Source organism: Paramormyrops kingsleyae, chromosome 21, assembly GCF_048594095.1.
Source record: "Paramormyrops kingsleyae isolate MSU_618 chromosome 21, PKINGS_0.4, whole genome shotgun sequence".
In the NCBI taxonomy this organism is placed as follows: domain Eukaryota; kingdom Metazoa; phylum Chordata; class Actinopteri; order Osteoglossiformes; family Mormyridae; genus Paramormyrops; species Paramormyrops kingsleyae.
Window position 1 is genome coordinate 2,542,731 of NC_132817.1, and position 24,709 is coordinate 2,567,439.

Below are 24,709 nucleotides of genomic sequence, written 5' to 3' on the forward strand. Positions count from 1 at the left end.
ACTAATGAAGCAGTTCTTTAAAAACACTACCACTAAATTATGATGACGCCAGTTAAACTGCATTCATTCATGGGAACATATACAAATAATATCAACACAATAACATGAAGACAATGTTTCATGCAGTTGAAATCAAAGATATTTGCAATTAGCAGACAGGGATTAACGCTATAATTGGATATACAATTGAAATTGGATATCCATTGAAAATATATTTCATCCATAAAATGTAATTAACAAACCAAAATGTGATAGACATCAGGGAAGAAAGTTACTTGCAAATCCAGGGAATTTAAACGTTAATCCTGAGTGCTGGGCATTGCAGGAGACACACACTTTCGTATAATAATCGTAAAGACATTCATTTTTACCAGTAATTTTCTCAGCGTCAATTTATAAAACTGGCGGTCCGTGGGAATTTACACATCAGAAATGCTACATGACACCCTTACAGTAAGCAGACTGGATGATGCAGTGTTGCCATGGCTACACAAACTGAAAATGTCATCAGTACAGTAAACAGAGGAATGTGAAGCCAACCAAATACCTGGGAACTCTCTCTTTCTGTTTCTCCCTCTCTCTTTCTCTGTGTGTTTGTGTGAATTCCATTTCTGCGAAACAAATGAAAAAACATTTAAAAATCGGTAATTAGACAACGACTTTCAACTTTGGCTCCGAGTCCCGCTAGGGGACCGCAGAGACGTTTCATTAATTGTCGAAATGAGTTATAATCCGATTAAGAGAAAAATACTAAAATGGAGTAAGAAGCATGGAAGTCCACTAGGTCCTTAATTATCTTTTCATGCATTTGTGATTGCGAGTCCCAACACTCGTAGCCTATATTTTCATCTGAGGATTCATTTTCCAAAAAAATTTGAAAACCCCCAATAATTTGGGAGTTCATCGTTCAAAAAAGGTTGATAACCCCTAATAATTCTTTCCTGCCTTGACACTTTAGGTTACTAATAAAGATTTGTATGACGAGAAATTGCTAACATCCCATGTTTAGTTTAAATATACTGTATATCACATCTAAAATACATTACGTCATCTGACTGTATGGATCAGAAAGCCAATTCCATTTCCCGATAAACATTTTTTCTTTAGATGTCCACGAAATGTGTAATCAATTAAAAATATAAAATGAAAACTATAACAATTAAAAATTGCGTTACATAACAAAGTAGGTTAGAAGTCAAGGTCAGCTGACGGAGAAGCCATGTGGTAAAATGGGCAATGCTAATTGGTCGGACGCAGCAAAGTGGAGGGCTCTGATTGGCTGTATCGACATTTTTTTCTCACTAAGGCAAAGGTCAGGCTGATGGTTGTGGGACTGTGCAGTGAGCCGTCGGTGCTTTGAAGGGATAACAACAATGTTTCGCAAGGTAAGCTGTTGTTGGGTAAAGCCCCGCAGTAACTTAAAACAACCATAATAAATTGTTGCTTTTCTTTCGCTTTACCTTGTTGTATTTTTCTCTGCACATCACGGCTTTCTCGGGTTTAAATGCGCGCTTTATTTTGATAAAGCCTGGTATACTCCTGCTGTCTACCTTATATGACAACTGTTTGTCTCTTTCTCTTATTTAAGAGTACGCCGTCGCATTAGTATCGCTTTTGATTCTGGACTTGAATCGAGCCCAGACCACCCGCGTGAAGCTGTCGCGCAGTTTGTTTTCCGATGGGGGTCCACCTAGATGGGGGGGGGGGGGGGGGGGGGGTCACCGTCACCGTCACCCTCGGGAGATTTTGTGTGACAGCTGAAAGATATGGGGGCATAACCGCATGCAGGTCCAAAAACCGCGGCCAAGCTCTCAGCACGCGTGCAGTCAGCATCTGGCCGGTTCCATACATTATTGCATTTAAACCCTCATCCATGCATTTCAAGGTGCTGCAGTCTTGCGCCCGAACCGGCTTGCGGTTCCAAGGCACCAAGGCCAGTCCGGCCAGCAGCTCCGCCAGGGCGGCCCAGGGAGGCTTCAGCTTTGGTGAGTCCCCTCTGCCCAAGATAGTGACCTTACCCATCTCCAGAGCAGAGATATTAAACTGTAGGCACTCCCACAGAGCTAACCGATCAACAGAAGGAGTTTCAGGAACTAGCGCGGAAGTTTGCCAGGGAGGAGATCATTCCTGCCGCTTCGAATTATGACAAGAGTGGAGAGGTGCGTTTCTGGCTGGAGAAATGGTGTCAGTCAGGTACTGATGGACAATCACCGTACAATGATTATGGTAATCATATTAAATTCTCATCTCTTAGTACCCGTTTCCACTCATCAAGCGAGTGTGGGAGCTCGGCCTGATGAACAGTCACATCCCTGACTCCTGCGGTACGTCGTCTCTGCTTGGCTCCCTGGGCACAGCGCCTGCCTGCATTCTGAGTTGGTCCGCTGACCCCCCCCCCCCCCCGTAATGGTGCTTGTCCTCCTCCCTACAGGTGGCATGGGCCTCGGGATATTTGACGCCTGCCTGATAACAGAGGAACTGGCCTATGGCTGTACGGGGGTCCAGACGGCCATTGAGGCCAACTCCCTTGGGGTGAGGCTTCCCTGGTTCTTTCTAGATATTTGAAAATGTCCAGCCCACAATGTTAAGCATCTTAAAATATATTTTAAAATGTATTCTACTTGACCAGTGTGTTTTTGATAGCGCCGCTGCAGGTGGCTGCCCTTCACTGCCAAGCTTACTCTCACTTACATGTATGTCTGTGTCATGGAGAGCAAGATGGGGTAGGTGAAAAGAGAATTTCCCCACGGGGATCAATAATGTCTCGTAATATTATTAACTTGCAGCAAATGCCAGTGATTATTGCAGGCACTGACATGCAAAAGAAGAAATACCTGGGAAGAATGACCGAGGAACCACTGATGTGTGTAAGTGTCAGGCTTTTGGGCTTGCTGGGGGTCCCTGGGGTCTCTCTGAGCAGCCACCTGACATGTTTCTGGCTTGTTGTGCTGGCTGATTGCCTTGTTCAGGGGCCCAGTCAGCCTAGCAGTTGTGCTGAATGGACAGTGACTGGATGTGATTGAGCTGACGTACAGTATTTGGGGGCAGGCATACTGCGTGACTGAGCCGGGGGCAGGGTCGGACGTGGCTGGAATTAAGACTTGGGCAGAGAAGAAGGGAAATGAGTACATCATCAACGGACAGAAAATGTGGATCACCAACGGAGGGAAGGCGAACTGGTGAGCGTCCCCCGAGCCAGATGGGGGGGGGGGGGGAGCCGCTTATAACACTGAGTGGCCTGCTGTCAGATTGTGATGCTGGATGGCTCTCCCTGCTTTTTAACATTGTGTTCTGGGTATGTTGGGATTTTAAGGTCTACTTTGTGAAGCAGATATGCATACTGGCCTTTCGTTTGGAGGGGTGCTGTTTGCTCGCAGATTTCATGGACAGTTACTTGATGCTGTGATCAGACTTGTATAATATGTTCACCTTAATACAGACCTTTATCCAGCCAATCGATATTTTCCTTTGTATTTTTTGCAGTATGTATGTATGTGTGTGTGAATGTCATAGGTCTGTGTGCCTATGTGTATGTATACTGTGTATAAGCTACTGGACACCTACATTTTCTACTGGATAAATAAAGTATCTCTAATTGCCAGTTCATACAGCTTAACATATTGCAGATACTATTTTTCACAAGGGTTGTGGTGTCGGGGCAAACCCTTCTCCCGTCAGCTAACTTCAGACTAATACCTGCTGTTGTTTGGTCAGGGCAGTAAGCTAATTCTGAGTTTTTTTTTTTTTATATATATATATATATATATATATATATATAATTAATTATTTTTTTTCTCTTTGTTAAATCTGTATATAGGTATTTCCTTTTGGCACGGACAGATGCCGATTCCAAAAGTCCTGCCGGCAAGGCCTTCACCGGCTTCATCGTGGATGCCGACACGCCTGGCATTCAGCTTGGCAGGAAGGTTAAAACTTTTCTTGGTTTTGGAACCACGTGCCGCGGCCGTGCGAGACTTGTGGGGAAGCAGGCTGATGTTTGCCCGCGATTTTCAGGAGATGAACATGGGCCAGAGATGCTCAGATACACGCGGCATCACATTTGAGGATGTGAGGGTCCCGGCTGAGAACGTTCTGATTGGTGAAGGTGCCGGCTTTAAGGTTGCCATGGGAGCCTTCGACAAAACTAGGCCGCCGGTGAGTCCCATACTTCTTAAATACCTGGAAGAGAAGTAGAGATGACAGTTTACAGGTGGGCATCACACCGTGGTTAAAGGGCACAACTACCCAGGTAACATTAGAACCGCCCGTTTCCCTTACCAATGAACATCAAGCACCTCTAACCTCCAAGCGAGACGTACTTCGGCGTATGCAACCCTTTTGTTTGCGCTAATGTGCCATTAGTGTTAATAACAGCAGACAGCAGCGAATTCAAGATTGGTTTATTGTCAATACAACAATATATACAGTGTATTGAAATGTCGTTCCACACAGGTCCCCCATGGTGCATTATAAAGATCAAAAAATATGAAACATAAATTTCACAAATAATAAATCTAGCTAAATTTTTTAATGAATAGAATACAAAGTGGTCATGTGCAATTAGAGTTCAAGTGAAAAAAACAAAGGCGTGCCAGTTATAACAAGTGCAAATTTGGCATGAGGTAGACATGTTTGAGCATATATTCAACTGAGGTGTGCAAATAAGCATAGTGTGAAAGTCCAGTTTGTGGTGTTTCTGTGTTGTGGGTTTGACATTCAGGTGAGAGATGGCTGGGAGAGGAACCCCGGTGATACTCTCTGCTGTCCTCATTATCCGCTGCAGGGACTTCTTTTCAGCGGTGGTGCAGTTTCCATACCAGTGATGTAGCAACAGAATCTAACACCCTCAGCCAAAACCCTGTAATGTTCCTATCATAGTGGCTGCTCTGTCCTGGAATCATAAAGCTGAAAAGTTTTCAAATGCAGTATTTTATAAAATGCTACAAACAAATCAACTCAGTTGGAAAAAAAACGTACATTTTCAGGGTTGCCAACTCTCACACATCTGGCATGACACTCAAGCTTTCAAACTTGTTACTTCAGCATTAGTTCAAATACAAGAACTCGTGGCCATAGGTGGAAATTAGCGGGAGAACATTTCAAACTGGATTTAAGGAAGCACTTCTTTACACAGCGTGTAGTCAGAGTATGGAATAGTCTTCCTGATAACGTAGTGCAAGCTGAATCCTTGGGTTCCTTTAAATCAGTGCTAGATAAGATTTTAACAACTCTGAGCTATTAGTTAAGTTCTCCCCAAGCGAGCTCGATGGGCCGAATGGCCTCCTCTCGTTTGTATAGTTCTCATGTTCTTATGTTCTTAACTCATGCTCACCCAAGAAATCTTGCGTGAAATATATATTATTCCATTATAAACCTAAAATTTAGCTACGTCGAAAGCATTAGGGTAGTTTGCAAACCATAAGAACTATTTACAAGGTAATAAAACTGTTACATACACGTGAATGCATGTGCAGACGTGTCTCAAATTGAAAATCTCACTCCACCCAGCTGGCCAAAGTTGGCAACCCTGTGTTTTATTTGAAATGAAATTTGAAACAGCTTGTGATTCCCTTTGTGTTGTTACTCTGACAATTACAAAACAAATATGAAAAAACATCACCTATGCCACTTTTTGCCAGGGAGGAGATCATTCCTATGTCACTTTTTGTTTTTGTTTTTCTTTTTGTAATCTGTTATTCTGAGTGATTTTAAAGTGTAGGTCACACTACAAAAGAATTTCAGCCTCGCCTCTGAAAGAACCCATTTTTGCTAAATCCTGTGGTCTTGTTTAAAGTGAATTTCCTGACCTCAGATTTACTGTCTTGCTGTCTTTTTAAGGTGGCTGCAGGTGCTACCGGTTTGGCCCAGAGAGCACTTGACGAGGCGACAAAATACTCCATGGAGAGGAAGACCTTTGGACGGTTTTTGGCAGAGGTGGGGTGGGGTGGGGTGGGGTGGGGTGGGGTGGGGTGGGGGGGGGGGGGGGGAGAGAATTCTGGGGAAAATGTAAAATTTCACTTTCTCACAAACTCCTGTATCTTTGCCTCCATGAGACACTTTGCATGCCCATCGCTGTCCTCTGTTACGCATCCAGCATCAGGCCATAGCGTTTCTGCTGGCTGAGATGGCGATGAAGGTGGAGCTTGCGCGCATGGCCTACCAGCGCTCGGCTTGGGAGGTAGACGAGGGCCGCAGAAACACCTTCTATGCCTCCATCGCCAAAGCCTTTGCCGGGGACATCGCCAACCAGGTGGCCAGCGATGCTGTGCAGATCTTTGGAGGAAATGGATTCAACAGTGAATATCCAGTGGAGAAGCTCATGAGGGATGCCAAAATCTACCAGGTCTCCTTTAACTATATAGTTAAACATGTACAGTTTGGAATTCAGCATATTCGCTAACTTGTTTGGAGGGTGTAACTGAAGTCGGCTTTCGTTTCAGATTTATGAAGGCACAGCCCAAATCCAGAGATTGATCATATCTCGTGAACATCTTGCAAAGTACAAGAACTGAAGTCAACACAAACCGTCCACCTATAAAGGCATCTACAGCACCGATTTATGCTAGCCAGTGCCTTGGTTATGCAGAGTCTCTCAGATCCTTCTTTTGTCTCTGCTTCTCTCATGAGTTGTAAAAAATAATTAGGAAGATTGCCAAAGTATGCATATTTGGTACAGCTTTTATAATAATCACTATGTAATGTGACTTGTTGGCATTATTGTATCTCATGTGGACGACCTTCCTCCGTCTTCCGAGGTTACTTGCTCGGAGCTCTTTTGAGCGAATTGTAAGATTTGCAGCCTGAATGAGATGGATATTTGCATCACCCTTGTTGTAATAAAAAATAATACCGCAAAATGTTATGTTGTAATGTAAATGTTATTTTATGGTAGCGCACTTAGATTTACATCGTGGAGTGCTCGGGCTTTTAGCTTTTATTTTTTAACATTTAAGGACAATACACATGTACTGCGTGTTGCTGGACATGCATACGTGCAATGATTAATTTCCAAAGGAACTGCAAGCTGGAAGAATGTCAGGTATAATACATTTTAGCATTCTTTAAAGAGATGACATTCACCGGAACACGCTTACGATAACTGTGTCATATGACAACTGCAATGTCACATGACAGAAGAATTACGTCTCCTTATTATGACGTAACGTGACGCAGTGGCTGCGACTGCAGACGGTTCGGAGACAGCACCCGAAGATGGTATGTCTTATCAGATATTTGGATTTCAGTGTTTTTTAATTTAACGTTTGGCATTGTTAAAAAGAGTCGTTGGTTTATTCATCTGCTGCATTAATTGTCATACCTGGGCACAGCCTTGCAGGCGAGCGAAGCATCATAAGAAGCGGGACGTTAAGACTGGAATAATTTAAAGAAAGATAACCATCTGTTTTCAACCCAGAATCTGCTATTTAGCCACTTTACGAGGGGCTGTATCTTGGCCGTTTGATTAGTAGTGCTTTAATATGACAGCTTATCTACGGCAGGGTGCTCACCCCACTGTATGGACTGGATCTTCAGCGTTTTCTCTCTCTGTCAGTCCCGTGTCGCTTTTCTGTTTTACATTTAGGGCTTTTTTGCAAACTTCTCACGCCGTGCGCCTTTTTATGTATGTTTTTATCTGCTTAGTGTCCTTGTCGGTTTTACTCTGGTGTTTTAGACTGAGCTTTGAATAGCATCGTTCGTACATTTCAGCAAAGGACCATAAAAATGAAAATCTGCTGGGCAGCTACACAAACCTTTTCAAATCGCGATTCATATGAATTATTTCACTATTCGCTGAACAACATGCTATTAGTTATGAATAATATCCTTAAAGCGAATGCTCTTCTGGAGTTACTTTGTGTTGTCCTATTCCATACCTCATAAATTTCTGGAAGAGTTTTTCACCTGGGTTACATGTGTGTGGAGTTTGCATGTTCTCCCCATGTCGTCGTGGGGTTTCCTACGGGTACTCCGGTTTCCCCCCACAATCCAAAACCATGCTGAGGCTAATTGCAGTTACTAAATTTCCCATAGGTGTGCATGTGTGAGTGAATGGTGTGTGTGTGTGTGCCCTGCTGGCCCCCCATCCTGGGTTGTTCCCCGCCTCGTGCCTGTAGCTTCCAGGATAGGCTCCGGACCCCCCACGAAGGATAAAGCGGTTTGGAAGATATAAGATATTGTATAGTGTAATTTATTGTTTGTACAGTGTACATTTATTGTCTGTGTACTAGAGAGTCTCTTGCAGAACCGAATTACTTGTGTGCCCCAGCACACTTTGCGAATAAAGCTGATTCTGATTTAAAACGTGTTTCATAGCTTTGTTTTGAACAGTATAGGTTCAGAGCTACGCTTAAACCAGTTCTAATACGGAAGTGTTTTTTACAGGGGACCCCAATAAAGGATGTTGTCCTAAGGCCTGATGCACCGAAGACACTCTTGCTGGACAAACATGCTGATTACATTGCAGCTTATGGCTCTAAGAAGGACGACTATGTAAGTATGAGTCCCCGGTGGCTTGTGTCCTGTGGCCCTTTTCAGTGCCTTCAGCAGCCCCCTCCGCCCCCAGGAATATGCGCTCTCCGAGTACCTGCGCATGAGTGGCATCTACTGGGGACTCACTGTCATGGACCTGATGGGACAGCTGCATCGCATGAACAAGGACGAGATCATAGAGTTCGTCAGGTCCTGTCAGCACGAGTGTGGGGGCATCAGCGCCAGCCTGGGTCACGACCCACACCTACTGTACACGCTCAGCGCCGTTCAGGTGAGGCAGAGCATGCAGCCTCATGGCCTGGGTCTGGAAACCTGTGTCTGCAGTAGGGTTGCAAAGGGCTGGAAAATTTCTGGAAATTTTCCTGAAACTTTCTGTTCCATGGGAAGTTAAGCTGGGGAATTTTAGAAATATTCCACATTAGAAACTTTCCATGGGAATTAACGGGAAAGTATGGGAATTAACAAGAATATTCCTAGAATTTTGCAACCCTAGTCTGCAGACACCGGCTCTTAGACAGACAGACTTTCTTACTACTCATTCTTCTAGATCAGGGCTGTTCAAATCATCGTCCTCAAAGTCCAAGCATTGCTGATTCTCCAGCCTTCATTTACCCGTGAGCCAGGTGTGAAGCCTCTACACCCAATCAGAATCAGTAATTATTAAACTAACTACCTGGGAGAACTGAAAACAAGGCCTGGATTTGGTGTTGAGGACCGGATTTGAATACCTGAACAAATTAGCAGTAACAGGGAATTCTTTAAGGAGGCACCTGCTTCTGTGGCGTAAATTTCATGGCCCACATATCAGGATGTGCAGCCGGCTCCCGTAAGAGCTACTGTCTGACATGAAGCATGCTCTCCTCAGGCTGGAATTGCCTTCTGAAGGTCTGTGTTGTGCTGCCTTCCAGATCCTAACCCTGTACGACAGCGTCAGCGTGCTTGACATCGACAGGGTGGTGGAGTATGTGAAGAGCCTGCAGCAGGATGATGGTTCTTTCACTGGAGATAAGTGGGGTGAGCTTCCTGCTTCCTGATTGGTGCAGGATGTGTGCTTAGATACACAGGCCTATGGATCTTCCTGCTTGTGTGTGTGAGCCTCGGTCTGGTAGTGCAGTTTTGTGGGGAACCTTCATGTGTTGTTGTTAAAATGTGCCGCAGGCTTCATGCTACTCTTTCCTCGCTTGATATCTGAGTTTCTGCTTAGAGGCGGCCGTGTATTCACACGTTCACAGACATCATGCTGTGTTTGTGATGTTTGCAGGTGAAATCGATACACGATTCTCCTTCTGTGCAGTGGCCACCTTGGCTCTACTGGTGAGGCATTTCAGCATTTAAATTTCCTTTCTGTCTTGTCAGTGAATGCAGCCTACCTCTTTGTGACCATAAACAGCTAAAATGGCAGGATTGTATTTTTCCAGGGCAAACTGGAGGAGATCAACCTAAACAAGGCGGTCGAGTTTGTCCTGTCCTGTATGAACTTCGATGGGGGGTTTGGCTGCAGACCCGGGTCTGAGTCCCATGCTGGTCAGGTAGCCTTACCTCCACCTTCTCCTAAGCTGCTGCTCCTGCATGATCACACTGTCTCTGTGACATCAATGTGCCCCAGAGGTTTTAGAGCCTGTGTGCCTGTGCCGTCCCCACGTCCCCTCCTGACTCTGTGTGCCTGTGCCGTCCCCACGTCCCCTTCTGACTCTGTGTGCCTGTGCCGTCCCCACGTCCCCTCCTGACTCTGTGTGCCTGTGCCGTCCCCACGTCCCCTTCTGACTCTGTGTGCCTGTGCCGTCCCCACGTCCCCTCCTGACTCTGTGTGCCTGTGCCGTCCCCACGTCCTCTCCTGACTCTGTGTTTCCGTGTTGTCGTCAGATCTACTGCTGCACAGGGTTCCTGTCTATCACTGGGAATCTGCACCAGGTGAACGCTGACCTGCTTGGCTGGTGGCTGTGTGAGCGTCAGCTTCCATCTGGAGGACTTAACGGACGTCCAGAGAAGGTACATAGGATCAGAGTATGGATGGCATATGTTCTACTCCGGGATATGATCAGTAATCTCAAGGCAGGCCAGTAATCCTCAAGGTGACATCACTGAATGATGCTGATTCCAGAATCTGCCCGCAGACAACTGCTGACCTTCCATCCTGATGGTGGCTGTAGTTCTCATGTGCTTGTGTTCCTGATCCTCCTCCTCCTGAACCCTCAGCTCCCTGATGTTTGCTACTCCTGGTGGGTGTTGGCCTCACTGAAAATCATTGGCAGGATCCACTGGATAGACAAGAGCAAGCTGCGCACCTTCATCTTGGCCTGCCAGGATGAAGAGACGGGCGGCTTTGCGGATCGGCCCGGAGACATGGTGAGTGCTGGTGCTGGTCTGAGGGAATCTGGCAATATCATATCAGATGAGTTGCATGGACTCCCGGTGTTTAGCCCTGAGGAATATCCCCCTTATCTGCGCAAACCATTTCCAGTTTGTAGACCTTCCCTTTAGGCTGTTGATTGGGGTTTTGTAGGGTTTCACTGGAGCAGAACCTGGCCATCATTCTCATAAGAGAAACCCCTCCATCTCTTGTCCAGGCTGCTCTGCTGTAGACCTTCGCTTCTGGATCTGGCCTGTCAATCTGTAAAAACACGGTCATTTGTCATCTCTTGTCTGGCTGTAGGTGGACCCGTTCCACACCCTCTTTGGAGTGGCCGGCCTGTCCCTCCTGGGGGACGAGCAGATCAAGGCCGTAAACCCCGTCCTGTGTATGCCGGAGGATGTTCTGCAGAGGATCGGGCTCCGCCCAGAGATTGCGAGCTAGCCCCGCCCCCAAGCGGACCTGGGAAGCTGCCTGGGGGTGACGGCGTGGCACGGGTCCCACTGTAACCACCTGCATAAGTAACACGACATTTACTCCTTAAATGAATTTAAGTGGCATCTGCAGGAGGCGTAGCAGTGTTTCCGCGTTTTGGAATCTGCGCTTTGTCTGCCTCGAGCGGGACGACGTCTGTCGGCAAACACCCACGCCGCGGGGTTTCGGGACAACTCTCCGACGACTGAGACCCGCGTTCAGCTTCCTACCTGCGAATTCCGGCTCATTGTGACATCACAGCGCCTGTTACTTCCCTGCTTCGCTCGTCATTCTTGCCCGGTGCTGGTGGCCCAGGGAGACTCTATTTAATGTGGTGATGGAGCTTCTGAGGTTAAAGTGCATTATAGCCCTTCAGGTTCCCCTGTCATACAGCTCAATATTTATCTTTCACTTCTTCTTGTTTCCCTTCCTTTTTTATTTTCAGAGTATATTAAAAGTTATCGTTCCTCCCTAGTGGTGTCGTGGGCTTACTGAGCTCTGAGAGCAAGTGTGTGTGTACATGTGAGTATCCTGTGTTGTCCCTGCAGAGACGCCTGCCTTCACAGCATGCTTTCCAGAATGTTCTCCGTCTCACCTTGACCTCGACGAGATAAGTGGTCATGGATACTGGATGTACTTATTCATTGGTAGTTGGGTTCCTAGTGTTTCATAGAGAGAGAATCTCCGCCCTGTTTGGTGCTGTCACCGTCTGCATGGGGGCTCCTGTATATAGCACCCCCCTCCACCCCCCCCCCCCCCTGTCCTATTTGAGCTGATTCCCAGCTCGCCGCTGTGTCATTCAGGTGCAGCTTGTCAGCCGAGGCTGCCGGGCAGGACTGGACATGTCTGTGACCGATGGGGACTTCGTGGGGTGACCCTGCGGTGAGGGAGGGGCACTTTTCAATTGCATGGAAATAACTTCGGATAGAGACTGGCAGCAGGGGGCAGGACTGCTTTCGTTAGCGGAATGTTCCCGTACTGGTTCAGTGTCGCAATTTAATTTAATTTACTCTTTCCAGATATATTGAAAGATTCCTCAAAGTGAAAACTTTAAGAAACTGGCAGTAACGTTTTAGCACAATGGACAGCCTGCCATTCCATACGCATGCTGTACGCTGAGAGGGTGCAGGTTTTCTCGGAGGGACAGCAGCGATTCCAGGCTCCGACCTGTGGGTTTGGGCTCTGCGACAGTCATTCACAGAACCCCCAGGGTTCCGGGTATGTGAGCGTGACCCTGACGCTCCTGAACACAGATGGGCAGGCGAAACAGCAGATTGGTCCTGTATTAGGATAAATTCACAGACAATTACGTCACCCACGTGATATGGAATTAATCCTTTTTACTATAATATTAAGTTATAATTATGGATTAATTCTGATCGCGTGTGGACTAATCATCCTGAAATTTGGATCAATCGTCCATGATTCACCCCAAATGTCACTACACTGCACGAACAAGTTATTTACCGATCCCCTTTAAAACCTAATTTTGCCGTAAATAACTTGGGCTCATAAAAGAAGCCAGGATGCTTATCTTGGTTTCGGGAGATAGGGTGGGGGGTCGGTATACAGCACCCTATATTGCCTTTAGGGGGGAACAGGGAGGTGTTGCGCAAAGACACCTGGCGCCAGGACGCCCATTGAAGTATGTTATCGCAAGCAGAATCACTCGGACAAAAGGGGGAATTGGAACACCATATATTGCCTGGGGGGAAGGAGTGAGCCTGGCCAGCTTACCCCCTGCCCACACGCAACTCTAAATTTAGTATAAAGGAAGGGGGAGAACCCAGTACTGACCGGAGTTCAGCCGTGGGATAGAGCGCGCATCGCCCGGCACTTTCTCGGAACTCACGTGTTGGTCTCCTGCCAGGACTGAAAGGGCTCCCCAGTCCATGTGTGAAGGTGGGTGATGATAGCACGTCCGAGTGTAAATAGCTTTGCAACTGCTTCTGCTTTCTATTGATTGTTGCGAGTAAATTATCGCCGCTTGTGATATTTCGTAACTTTCTATGTTTCCTTGCTTCTTTTATGTATAATTGCTTCTTTTCTATATATATTCAAACCTTTGCACCTAATGTTATTAGCTATAAGATATATATTATTTGATATCCGTTGTAGTACGAGTTATTTTGCATTGCCTTCAATATGATAGCTCAGTATTGGTGTTAATGTGAGATCATTTTGTATTACTTATTAAAGTGTATTTGAGTGAACCTAAGCGTGCCTGTTTGTTCCTTCGAGAGCCCTATATCCCTCTCTCATCCATTTTAAGACATTTTGGCGTAGTCGGCAGGATCTGAGGGGAAAAAGATATAGGACTAAGGAACAAACATGTTTAGGAGAAAGATAGCAGCGCCCGAGCCTGAAGTGCTCCCTGAGTGGGATGAGACGCAGTTTGCTGCGTTAGCCCAGGAGATAAGGAAAGGTGGAGGGCCTGTTGATTCCTGGACTGCTGCGTTGAGAAAAGCCGAGCCTGAGCAAGTATTGTCTTGCCTTAAAAAGGTTCCGGTTGTAAAGGATCCTGTGCGTGCTCTACAGAGACGCCTATGGATCGTGTTGGCTGCATACAGAATGCAGTATGAGCGCGCAGACCAGACTGAAAGGGAGAAAGAGGGACAAATGAGAGAATTGACTGAGGCATTAGGTCGGATGACCCTGGCACAGGGTCAGGTGGATATTTTACATCAACGCCTGCACCAAGTAACGGGGGTTGCAGAGCGGGCTGCGATGCAAGTAGCAAAAGCCAATGCTAGGAAAAAACGGACACCATGTCCGCGAAAAATTAGAGCATTTGTTGCTACTGCAACAGCAGCTAGTTGGGATCCCGAGCGATGGGATGGCAATATCTGGGACTCAGATGATGAGGATATTGATATTTACAACCCAGATACAGTCGCGGGTCCTGATCGGGGATCTCTTATGGATCCCCCTCCGTTAACAACTTCTGCACTCCCTATTTCACGGAGAAGGGAAGTGCAAGATCCTTCTGGCCGGAGACCACGGCAGTCTGAGCTACTTGTGGAGGATTTCACACAGAAGGAGATTAGCGATATACGGGAGCGAATGAAGCAGCGACCAGGAGAACCATTAGATAAATGGTTGGTCAGGCTGTATGATCAGGGTGCGGCACAGATATCCATAGATCATATGGATTGTCATCATTTTTGTGATCTAAGCACCGATGCTGTAGTGCGGTCCCAATGTCGGGAGCACAGGCAGCCACCAATAGATGGGAGAAGCAGTGACACTACTCTCCTAGCCCTTATGGGAACCGGGATGAACCAGCGATACCCCGATGAAAGCAGCTGGCCGGAAAAATCGGGCCAGTGGCAAACATTGTCAGAAGCGATCGCTAGAATGCGAGAGTTGACTATGAGGGCGGGTGTGTATACCGGGCATGTTGATGCACTGGACGATTTGTCCTTAACAATACTGACCCGGAATGCTCTCATAAAAACAGCACCCGCTCAGTACAAGGCAGCAGTGATGTCATTGTTGTTGAATATGGTAGGGGAAAGAATAGGAGATGTGGCGTTCAGATTGAGAGAATTGGGAGATCTAGGAGAGTGGGATAAGTCTAACCATGATGGTGATTACACCTGGGACCCAGGAGTGGGATGGACAATTTAAAATTTCGAGGTATGGTGACAGAGCGACCGGTATTGGTGGGGAAGGTGAAGATGCAACCTTTCCCCAGTCCATACCTCTCGCAAACAAAGTAGTGAGATTGAAGCAGCACCGGATTGGTGGAGCGTAAGAAGCATGGGTTTTAAAATGGAAATGGTATGTAAATGACAAGGGCTATGAGTAAGTGCCGGATGTTGTAGAGAAAGGGGAAGAGATTGTGATATTGACGGTGTTGGTGGAGTCCCCTATATCGTGGGGGGTGAAGAATAGAAACAGCATGTGTGTTGTACGGATGGGGCGGCTAAGTATGTCGATGGTAAGCGAAAGTGGAAAGCTGCGGCATGTAATCTATGTACGCAGCAGATGTTGGAAATGACAGGTGAAGGTAAAAGCAGCCAATGGGCTGATTTGTGAGTGATGGTTTTGGAAGCAGGAAGGGATGAGTGATTGCTATGTTTATACTGATTCCTGGTGAGTAGTGAATGGTATGGCTGTTCGGATGCCTGCGTGGAAAAATCTGAATTAGAGAATTAGGACCAAGGAGGTTTGGGGTAAGAAATTATAGGAGCGAATCTGAAAAACAAGTAAAAAGAATAAAAACACAGGTATGTGGGTTCAGCAACAACAAGACAACCCACCGAAACCTGCAGAAGTGATAGCTGTGGGACAAAACAACACTGTGGTTGTTATGGAGCCAAGCGCCGAAGGTGGCGACATGTCCCAGCTAATGAATGTTATCTAGGAGAAAACTAATGTGCATGTGAGTTCTTTCCTTATGTGTGAAGGATGACGCAATGGCTCTGGTGATGGGCGTGGCCGACGCTGCTGACGACCTTCGGCTATGCTGCAGTCCCAGGGACCGAGTGGGAGCAGACTTCTACTTTCAGGATCGGATGGAAAGACAGCGCGACGGAGCGGCAGCAAGACATCTTCACCTGACCAGCAAACCAATCATGCTTCGTCGTTGAACTGACTCCTGTGAACCCGAACGAGATGTACGTCTGTAGAGGATGCCACAATGGGAAAGAACATTCCCACCCTTGCGTCTGCCGGAGTGCCCCTCAAGTGGGTGTAGTAGTGTGACCTAAGTCAGTGGAGGAATCGGACTGAATGCACTATGACTATGTGAAACACCAGAATTCAACTAAATAATGTTTATTAAGTGTTAATCACATTTGATTCTAATGGAAAATATTCTGGAATATTGATTCCAGTATGAGATTACATCTGAAGCCTGAAAAAACTCAGTGTAACGAGACTTTGTGTACTGGCCAATGGTAAATGTATAGTGTAACTACTCCCCAAACTTTATGTAGGTTCCATGTGCTGCCTGTAATAGCTGGACGGGCATATAGGACTTTAAAAGGAAGGGAGAATGACTAGATACCTATACTAACAAAACGTATAATATACGAGATAGAGGATATGTATGCACTACGAATACGTTATGCTATTGGCTGTGTGGAACACCTGTTTATGTATTTATACCCGCAGGTTATATGATCACATTTCTGCACGGGTTATACATTGGTGAATCATGGCCGAGGGACCGAATGTATTAGGATAAATTCACAGACAATTACGTCACCCACGTGATATGGAATTAATCCTTTTTACTATAATATTAAGTTATAATTATGGATTAATTCTGATCGCGTGTGGACTAATCATCCTGAAATTTGGATCAATCGTCCATGATTCACCCCAAATGTCACTACACTGCACGAACAAGTTATTTACCGATCCCCTTTAAAACCTAATTTTGCCGTAAATAACTTGGGCTCATAAAAGAAGCCAGGATGCTTATCTTGGTTTCGGGAGATAGGGTGGGGGGTCGGTATACAGCACCCTATATTGCCTTTAGGGGGGAACAGGGAGGTGTTGCGCAAAGACACCTGGCGCCAGGACGCCCATTGAAGTATGTTATCGCAAGCAGAATCACTCGGACAAAAGGGGGAATTGGAACACCATATATTGCCTGGGGGGAAGGAGTGAGCCTGGCCAGCTTACCCCCTGCCCACACGCAACTCTAAATTTAGTATAAAGGAAGGGGGAGAACCCAGTACTGACCGGAGTTCAGCCGTGGGATAGAGCGCGCATCGCCCGGCACTTTCTCGGAACTCACGTGTTGGTCTCCTGCCAGGACTGAAAGGGCTCCCCAGTCCATGTGTGAAGGTGGGTGATGATAGCACGTCCGAGTGTAAATAGCTTTGCAACTGCTTCTGCTTTCTATTGATTGTTGCGAGTAAATTATCGCCGCTTGTGATATTTCGTAACTTTCTATGTTTCCTTGCTTCTTTTATGTATAATTGCTTCTTTTCTATATATATTCAAACCTTTGCACCTAATGTTATTAGCTATAAGATATATATTATTTGATATCCGTTGTAGTACGAGTTATTTTGCATTGCCTTCAATATGATAGCTCAGTATTGGTGTTAATGTGAGATCATTTTGTATTACTTATTAAAGTGTATTTGAGTGAACCTAAGCGTGCCTGTTTGTTCCTTCGAGAGCCCTATATCCCTCTCTCATCCATTTTAAGACAGGTCCTTTGCCGCTCAGTGATGATGGTGTCTGCTTCTGCTGAGGGTTCCGTCACACGCCGGCGGGAGGCAGAGCGGGTGCCGCTTTTCTCAGCGGCTTGGCATTAGAGCCGCAGTAGCTGATTAAGGTCCTCTTGCAGGCTTTTGCTTGGCTGTTAGGAGCTGCCATCGCCTTCCTGTCTCTGTCCTGAGTTTCACATCACATGATGGTTCTGGACAAGGGGGTCTTCTAAAATATTACGGCTCAAAGCGACCAAAAGGCTCGGTGTGCTGCTTGTAACCAGAACTGTTTACACATCTTTGCTGGCAAGTGACGTCTCTGACTGGAGTGTTTTCACCAGGGGACCTGCCTCAGGGACACCAGTGTCACACAAACAATGAACTGGGGAATATCATAATCAAAACAGGAGCCAGCGCAGCCCCGCATCGAATCTGGTCATGTGAGTGATAGACTTCAGGCCACAAGAGCGTTCGTAAAAATGTCACGATAAAAAAAAGAAATACGGTGATAGTTCATACCAAATGCTAAGAGTGTGTGCACTGCAGAATCCTCTGGCTTCCCTGTGGGCGGGGTGTCCTGTTCTAAGACGAGAGCGTCTGGGCCCCCGCTCACAGCGCCGCCCGAAAATACCGTGGTGGTTCAGCTGAGCCGGAGCGGGTCTCCAGGGCTCAAGCAGTACAGCTTTGCTCTTCAAACTCAGTTCAGGTTTAGAAATTCACAATCCAAGGTACGTAGGCAATGTCATAGAAACACAAGGAATATGCAGTGTACTTTATTTAACACAGATCTAATGTTGGATAATACAGAATAGTCTGGTGACAATCCCAGGCCTTCTGATGTAGCTCTGATCTTCAGTGTTTTCAGACTGAATCTTAGATGTCCTCTTTTAGCCTGACCATGAAGCAGTCAGATGTTTGCCATCTCTTTCCTGGACTGTGAAGGACACGCTAAATGCTAAACAGCTTCTCCATGCCCCCATCCTCCCCTGCCCTGAGTCCATGCTCCATTTACGCCCAGTCAGTGCCCCGTTTGATACGGTCCGGGCCCCATTTACGCCCAGTCAGTGCCCCATTTCACACGGTCCGGGCCCCATTTACGCCCAGTCAGTGCCCCATTTACACCCAGTCAGTGCCCCGTTTGATACGGTCCGGGCCCCATTTACGCCCAGTCAGTGCCCCGTTTGACACGGTCCGGGCCCCATTTACGCCCAGTCAGTGCCCCATTTGACATGGTCAGTGCCCCGTTTACGCCCAGCCAGTGCCCCGTTTACGCCTAGTCAGTGCCCCGTTTGCCCCGGTCCGGGCCCATGTTTACGCCCAGTCAGTGCCCCATTTGCCGCAGTCCAGACCCCATTTACTCATGGTCTGTGGCCCCTCCCCCCTGTCTGTGCTCTGTTTATACCCGGTTCGTGCCCCCCCTAGTACATGCCCCATCTACGACTGATCAGTGCTCCACTTACCCCCTGGTCCATGTCCTGTTTATGCCTGGGTGGGCTGTTGCAGGACATTACATCAGCTCTAAGGATTTAAGAAAGTTCTGGAGCTGTCCATCCTAGACCTCAGTTGACGGCACTTCATTGCCCCATTTCCCGCCTCCTATAGCACGGATGAATGACAACGGTTTCGGCTCTCTGAGTGTCCATGCTCAGCCACGGGAACCAGCAGCACTGCGTCCCCCACAGACTTGGGACTGACTGTGGCTGGAAAGGTGCTGGAAGCACGACAGGACTCTGGCGCAGTTATCAGGCTGCCTGGTGAAGCGAGGCACAGCCACGACTGCCTCTGTTTACATTATCCACTCGGTTATGGTTTGGGCTTTATGGTTTGGTTTGTTTAATTGGTGGTATTGCACAATTTTCTCGAACAAATGCTGTAAAGAGAAAAAGACGATGCACATTCATAATTCACTAGAATATGGAGAGGTGTTCTACTCCGTATTGGTATAAATAGTTGAAATAGTTTATAAATACAGTGGTACCTCAGAACTCGAATTTAATCCATTCAGAACTCCGGATCGAATCCTAAAAAGTTCAAATTGTGATCGAATTTTCCCCATAAGAAATAATGGAAAACCAATTGGTTTTCCGGCCCCAAAGAATTACACCTAAATATGTTTTTTTTTTTTTTAGTATTTAAACACAAAATGAACCGGATAAAACAAGAGCATATATTGTACTAAACACATCTAAGCACATTTAACAAAACAGTAATTTGTAAAGTAAGAAAATAAATGTATCCAAACAATGTGTCCTGCCACGATCTTCCGCTCCTTCCGTGTGCCACGCCCCCTCCTTAACCCCGTGTATAATCCCCCTGTGATCAGCTGTTTCTGGTTGTTGTCATTAGTCCTCTGTATTTATATAGTGCGTTTCAGTTTGTTTTCCCAGTCCGGTCATTGTATTGTCCGTCTGCGTTTTGCCTGCTTTACCTGTAATTATACCCCGTATTCCCCGATACCCTGACGTCTGCGCCTTTGTCTCTGTTCTGTCCCTGCTCGGCATGCCAATATTATGATAATTAAATGTATTAATGGTTTATTATTAATATTAAAACAATTAGAATTTTTAATGTATTTTATTATACACTCACATAAAGGATTATTAGGAACACCTGTTCAGTTTCTCATTCATGCAATTATCTAATCAACCAATCACATGGCAGTTGCTTCAATGCATTTAGGGGTGTGGTCCTGGTCAAGACAATCTCCTGAACTCCAAACTGAATGTCAGAATGGGAAAGAAAGGTGATTTAAGCAATTTTGAGTGTGGCATGGTTGTTGGTGCCAGACGGGCCGGTCAGAGTATTTCACAATCTGCTCAGTTACTGGGATTTTCACGCACAACCATTTCTAGGGTTTACAAAGAATGGTGTGCAAAGGGAAAAACATCCAGTATGCGGCAGTCCTGTGGGCGAAAATGCCTTGTTGATGCTAGAGGTCAGAGGAGAATGGGCCGACTGATTCAAGCTGATAGAAGAGCAACTTTGACTGAAATAACCACTCGTTACAACCGAGGTATGCAGCAAAGCATTTGTGAAGCCACAACACGCACAACCTTGAGGCGGATGGGCTACAACAGCAGAAGACCCCGCCGGGTACCACTCATCTCCACTACAAATAGGAAAAAGAGGCTACAATTTGCACGAGTTCACCAAAATTGGACAGTTGAAGACTGGAAAAATGTTGCCTGGTCTGATGAGTCTCGATTTTGAGTCAGAATTTGGCGTAAACAGAATGAGAACATGGATCCATCATGCCTTGTTACCATTGTGCAGGGTGCTGGTGGTGTAATGGTGTGGGGGATGTTTTCTTGGCACACTTTAGGCCCCTTAGTGCCAATTGGGCATCGTTTAAATGCCACGGCCTACCTGAGCATTGTTTCTGACCATGTCCATCCCTTTATGACCACCATGTACCCATCCTCTGATGGCTACTTCCAGCAGGATAATGCACCATGTCACAAAGCTCGAATCATTTCAAATTGGTTTCTTGAACATGACAATGACTTCACTGTACTAAAATGGCCCCCACAGTCACCAGATCGCAACCCAATAGAGCATCTTTGGGATGTGGTGGAACGGGAGCTTCGTGCCCTGGATGTGCATCCCACAAATCTCCATCAACTGCAAGATGCTATCCTATCAATATGGGCCAACATTTCTAAAGATAATCAGCACCTTGTTGAATCAATGCCACGTAGAATTAAGGCAGTTCTGAAGGCGAAAGGGGGTCAAACACCGTATTAGTGTGGTGTTCCTAATAATCCTTTAGGTGAGTGTATAATAATTACTGTTACTGTCTATCGTTGTCTAAATGTATTTTTACTGTCTAAATATATGTATTCAGCTAATGTAAACATGCATGATGCTATCACAGCTAATGCAAGGCTGAGAATGAAGCGTTACCCTTTGTTTCAGCTGAGAGACGTGCTGCGTGACTCATTTCCCCGCGTGTACAAGTTATCTTAGGTAGGCGTTCACGGTTTGAATTCTGAGATTCAGATCGAGCTCTATGTAATTTTTTTTCTAACTGGATGGTTCGACTTTTAAGAAATTCGAGTTCTAATGAGTTCGAGAACTGAGGTACCACTGTATAGGCTAAGTCTTTGAAACAAATAAAGACAATATATAGCGACGAGTACGGCTCCACTATATATAACTAAATAAACTTTCTGCGGCATATTTTTATATTACCTCCGCACCACAGTCAGCCTCTGGCTTTGACACTGAAGATGGAGTTTCATGCCTCAGTTTTCTTACTATTTCGGGTTTCTGCGCACAAACTGCGATGATCAAAAACTTCGGTTTGCAGCATTGCAAGACTGGACGATGTCTCCAAATGAGAGAGCGCGCTGCTCTTCGGCTTCAGTGGCATTGTGTGATGTACATTGTGTGATTCTAAATCATTTATAACAAGGATGATTATGCCGCTGTTAGAAATGTGAATCGGACGTACTTATTACATTTGATTAATCCCTTCCGTTGTTTGAGTAACCTGGCAGTTTATAGACTCGTTTGCGTTTAACTTGATGTTGCTTGCAAAATCACAATTTTCTGATAAACTATTTATATCGGCAACAAACTCAGGGACCTTTACAGGGCAGTCAATGCACACAAGCACCTCATAAACCTATTTTACTGCCTATAATGAACGTTATTGTTTTATAACGGAGCTAAAGCAGAAGTCCGTCTTGTCATAAGCCTATATGTCAGTATAAATGCTGTATCCCATTCGCCATTTTTTTTTTTTTACAAACACTGCACACATACTAAGACGACTTTGTATATTCCATAGTAAGTCTATCCCCATGCCTCTATACATATTATCCTTGTCTATGCATATTGTACACCGTAGCCTAGCTACTGCTGGCTCAAATGCTGCAGAATGACATTTCAATGCTATATATACACATCAAGAGACGACACACATTCTTATACATATGTTATAATTGTACACCCTGATCTTTTATTTTAGCTCCTGGACAAACGCAGAAACCCTGGCTCGTAACGCCTCCTGCTTGTCTCTCTGCAGGTTCCTGCTACTGGGCTGATTATACCCCAAAACCAGCTGCTTGAGGCTCCTTTGAACGGTGGCCTTTGACATTACGGCCCTGAGGGGGGCGCTGCACCTGGTCCCACACACCGCACAGGGGGCTTCTAGCCGCAGGCTAAGCCGGCGGCACGTATCCATCCACGGGAGATGACCCCCAATGCCACTGTCCCACATACGCCCCGCAGATTTGCAGCGCATTCTCCTGCATTCGCTTGACAGGACCGCTTTTTCCGGCTCGCTTTGGCGCACTCTTTCATTTCCAGATTAACCGCGTGCATCTGGGGCATTTGCATGTGAGTAATGTCCATGTTCCCACGCCGCATGTGGTGTAGCGGACAGACTCCTGAAAACGCCGGCAGCTCCCGCTTTACGGGGATACAGTGCCGGTAAAACTGATAACGTGGTATGGTGGAGCTTGGGCTCATCTCGGTCTCCCGTCACGCTTCCAAGAGCCGATGCCGAGCACATTTCCCCGGTCGTTTCAGTAAATCCTGACTCAGCATTCTCGATAAGAAATGGTAATGAAGGAAAGCGATGAGGTAAAAGCTCCTTCTGATTCAACTCTTTGCCTGAACCGTTTCCGGGAACTCCGCCTATGGGGGATGCGTCTTTGGTTAGCAAAGTGCATTTTCTAAGGTCAGTAAAATGCTGCCTGGCAGAGATCTCTGACTGTGAAGTGATCTCGGAGCCTTCCACTGATGTGGTGTACCACCTCTTTCCATATGTGTTCCCCTTCCGCAGATGAGCTTTCCCACCGACCGACGGTTGTCCTGAATCCATCACCCCAGACTCACACCAATGCTCATTAAACGGCGCCAGCCGATCAAACTTACTTACCAGATCAGGCATATTATTAATGCTTCTATCAAGTTTTAAAGTATTGCATAAAGTGTGCCGTGAGTTATTAATAAATGCAGTAAAGTCACTACCTGGAAGGAGGTAATTAGGGCACGCTTCGTGGCAGTATCCGCTAATGGCTTTGATTTCGCTCAGTAACCTTCGGGTGCCTCTGAGTTCCCGGTTAATGTCACACAGCGATCGGACTCGGTCCTGCTCGATCATCTCCTTGCAAGCCGCAAACCTTTGCATCATGGACGCGTTTCTGCAATGCGCTCTCAAGAGCCTCTCGCTTTTTGCGCTACTGAAGCGCTTCATGTGCTCCCGCTGCTGGTGCATTTGTGTCCATGTGGACTTCCTCTCCGAGTCACAGTGGGTAAGCGTTTCGGATCGATGGGAGGAGTCTTTGGTGACTCCAGCGGTTTCCGTGAAGCGGCTTTCCTGTCCCGATCGTCCGCTCCTTTCTTGTGCCACGCCCCCTCGTTAACCTCGTGAGGAGTCCTTGTGGTCACCAGCTGTTTCCTGTTGCTGTCATTAATTCAATGTATTTAAGTCCGCGTTTAAGTTTATTTCCCCAGTCCAGTCATTGTGAAGTCAATGCGTGTTTGCCTGCTTGTATCCACCCTTTTGATTAAACCCCGTGTTCCCCGATTTCCTAACTGCAGCTCTTCTGTCTCCTCTCCGCGTCCCGCATACGGCACGACGTCCGTGAAGCTGTTTCCACAAGCCCAGGGCGATGCTTCAGATTTAACCGACGCCGGCTGTCTCTGCGCTATTATACAGTTCATTAGTTTTATTCAAGTTTCAGAATAAGATAAATGCACGACATTCATGCGGCACTGATCATATCTCAACTGAACGTTTAAAATGATGGGTATTACTAAGGAGAACAGAACGACACAAACGTACATCACAATGCAATGGCCAAGGACAACAATATGCAATTCATTAACTGGTAGTGATATAGTGTTCTAGGTTGTGTTTGAAACCAAGTGTCAAACTCTGACAGACGAACACATGCTGTATTAATGGTGCTCCGCTTTCACCAGTATAGAGAATGAATTTCACATAGCAAGGTCTTCATTGGCTGACTCGGTGCGTTTTTTTGGTAGCGCCCCGCACCGGTACCTCCTCCTAGGCTGACCGAAGGATGAACGAAGGGGGATTATAAACAATGGAACATCAATAATATTGTAAAAATGCAAATATTACTTTCATCTAAATGATCATATCGTTGGGGCCCCAGGCTTTCGGGCTCCAGGAACCTGCCTACCTTGCCTTATGGTAAGTCCGCCCCAGGCACCAAGGACGCTCAGTATGACGCAACATTGCTTG

The 24,709-nt window shown here is 46.3% G+C and overlaps 2 protein-coding genes and 1 long non-coding RNA gene across 3 annotated transcripts; all 3 read left to right on the forward strand.

Annotated features, from left to right (window-relative positions):
• Positions 1-1,290: 1,290 nt before the first annotated feature.
• Positions 1,291-6,857, forward strand: acadm (acyl-CoA dehydrogenase medium chain). Its single transcript, XM_072704078.1, has 12 exons — positions 1,291-1,385; positions 1,886-1,985; positions 2,062-2,159; positions 2,255-2,324; positions 2,432-2,532; positions 2,787-2,867; positions 3,049-3,179; positions 3,818-3,926; positions 4,015-4,155; positions 5,839-5,934; positions 6,095-6,343; positions 6,441-6,857. The coding sequence occupies exons 1-12, from the start codon at positions 1,374-1,376 to the stop codon at positions 6,510-6,512; spliced, it is 1,260 nt and encodes a 419-aa protein (XP_072560179.1). The 5' UTR covers positions 1,291-1,373; the 3' UTR covers positions 6,513-6,857.
• Positions 6,858-7,138: 281 nt separating this feature from the next.
• rabggtb (Rab geranylgeranyltransferase subunit beta) lies at positions 7,139-11,788 on the forward strand. Its single transcript, XM_023815820.2, has 9 exons — positions 7,139-7,215; positions 8,383-8,490; positions 8,564-8,761; positions 9,399-9,504; positions 9,752-9,804; positions 9,909-10,019; positions 10,354-10,479; positions 10,687-10,836; positions 11,144-11,788. Exons 1-9 carry the CDS (start codon positions 7,213-7,215, stop codon positions 11,282-11,284), a joined length of 996 nt encoding a protein of 331 aa, XP_023671588.1. The 5' UTR covers positions 7,139-7,212; the 3' UTR covers positions 11,285-11,788.
• Positions 11,789-12,612: 824 nt separating this feature from the next.
• On the forward strand, positions 12,613-17,427 carry LOC140581511 (uncharacterized). Its single transcript, XR_011984603.1, has 2 exons — positions 12,613-13,216; positions 15,727-17,427. It is a non-coding gene; the product is annotated as an uncharacterized lncRNA (long non-coding RNA).
• The last annotated feature ends 7,282 nt before the right edge of the window (positions 17,428-24,709 follow it).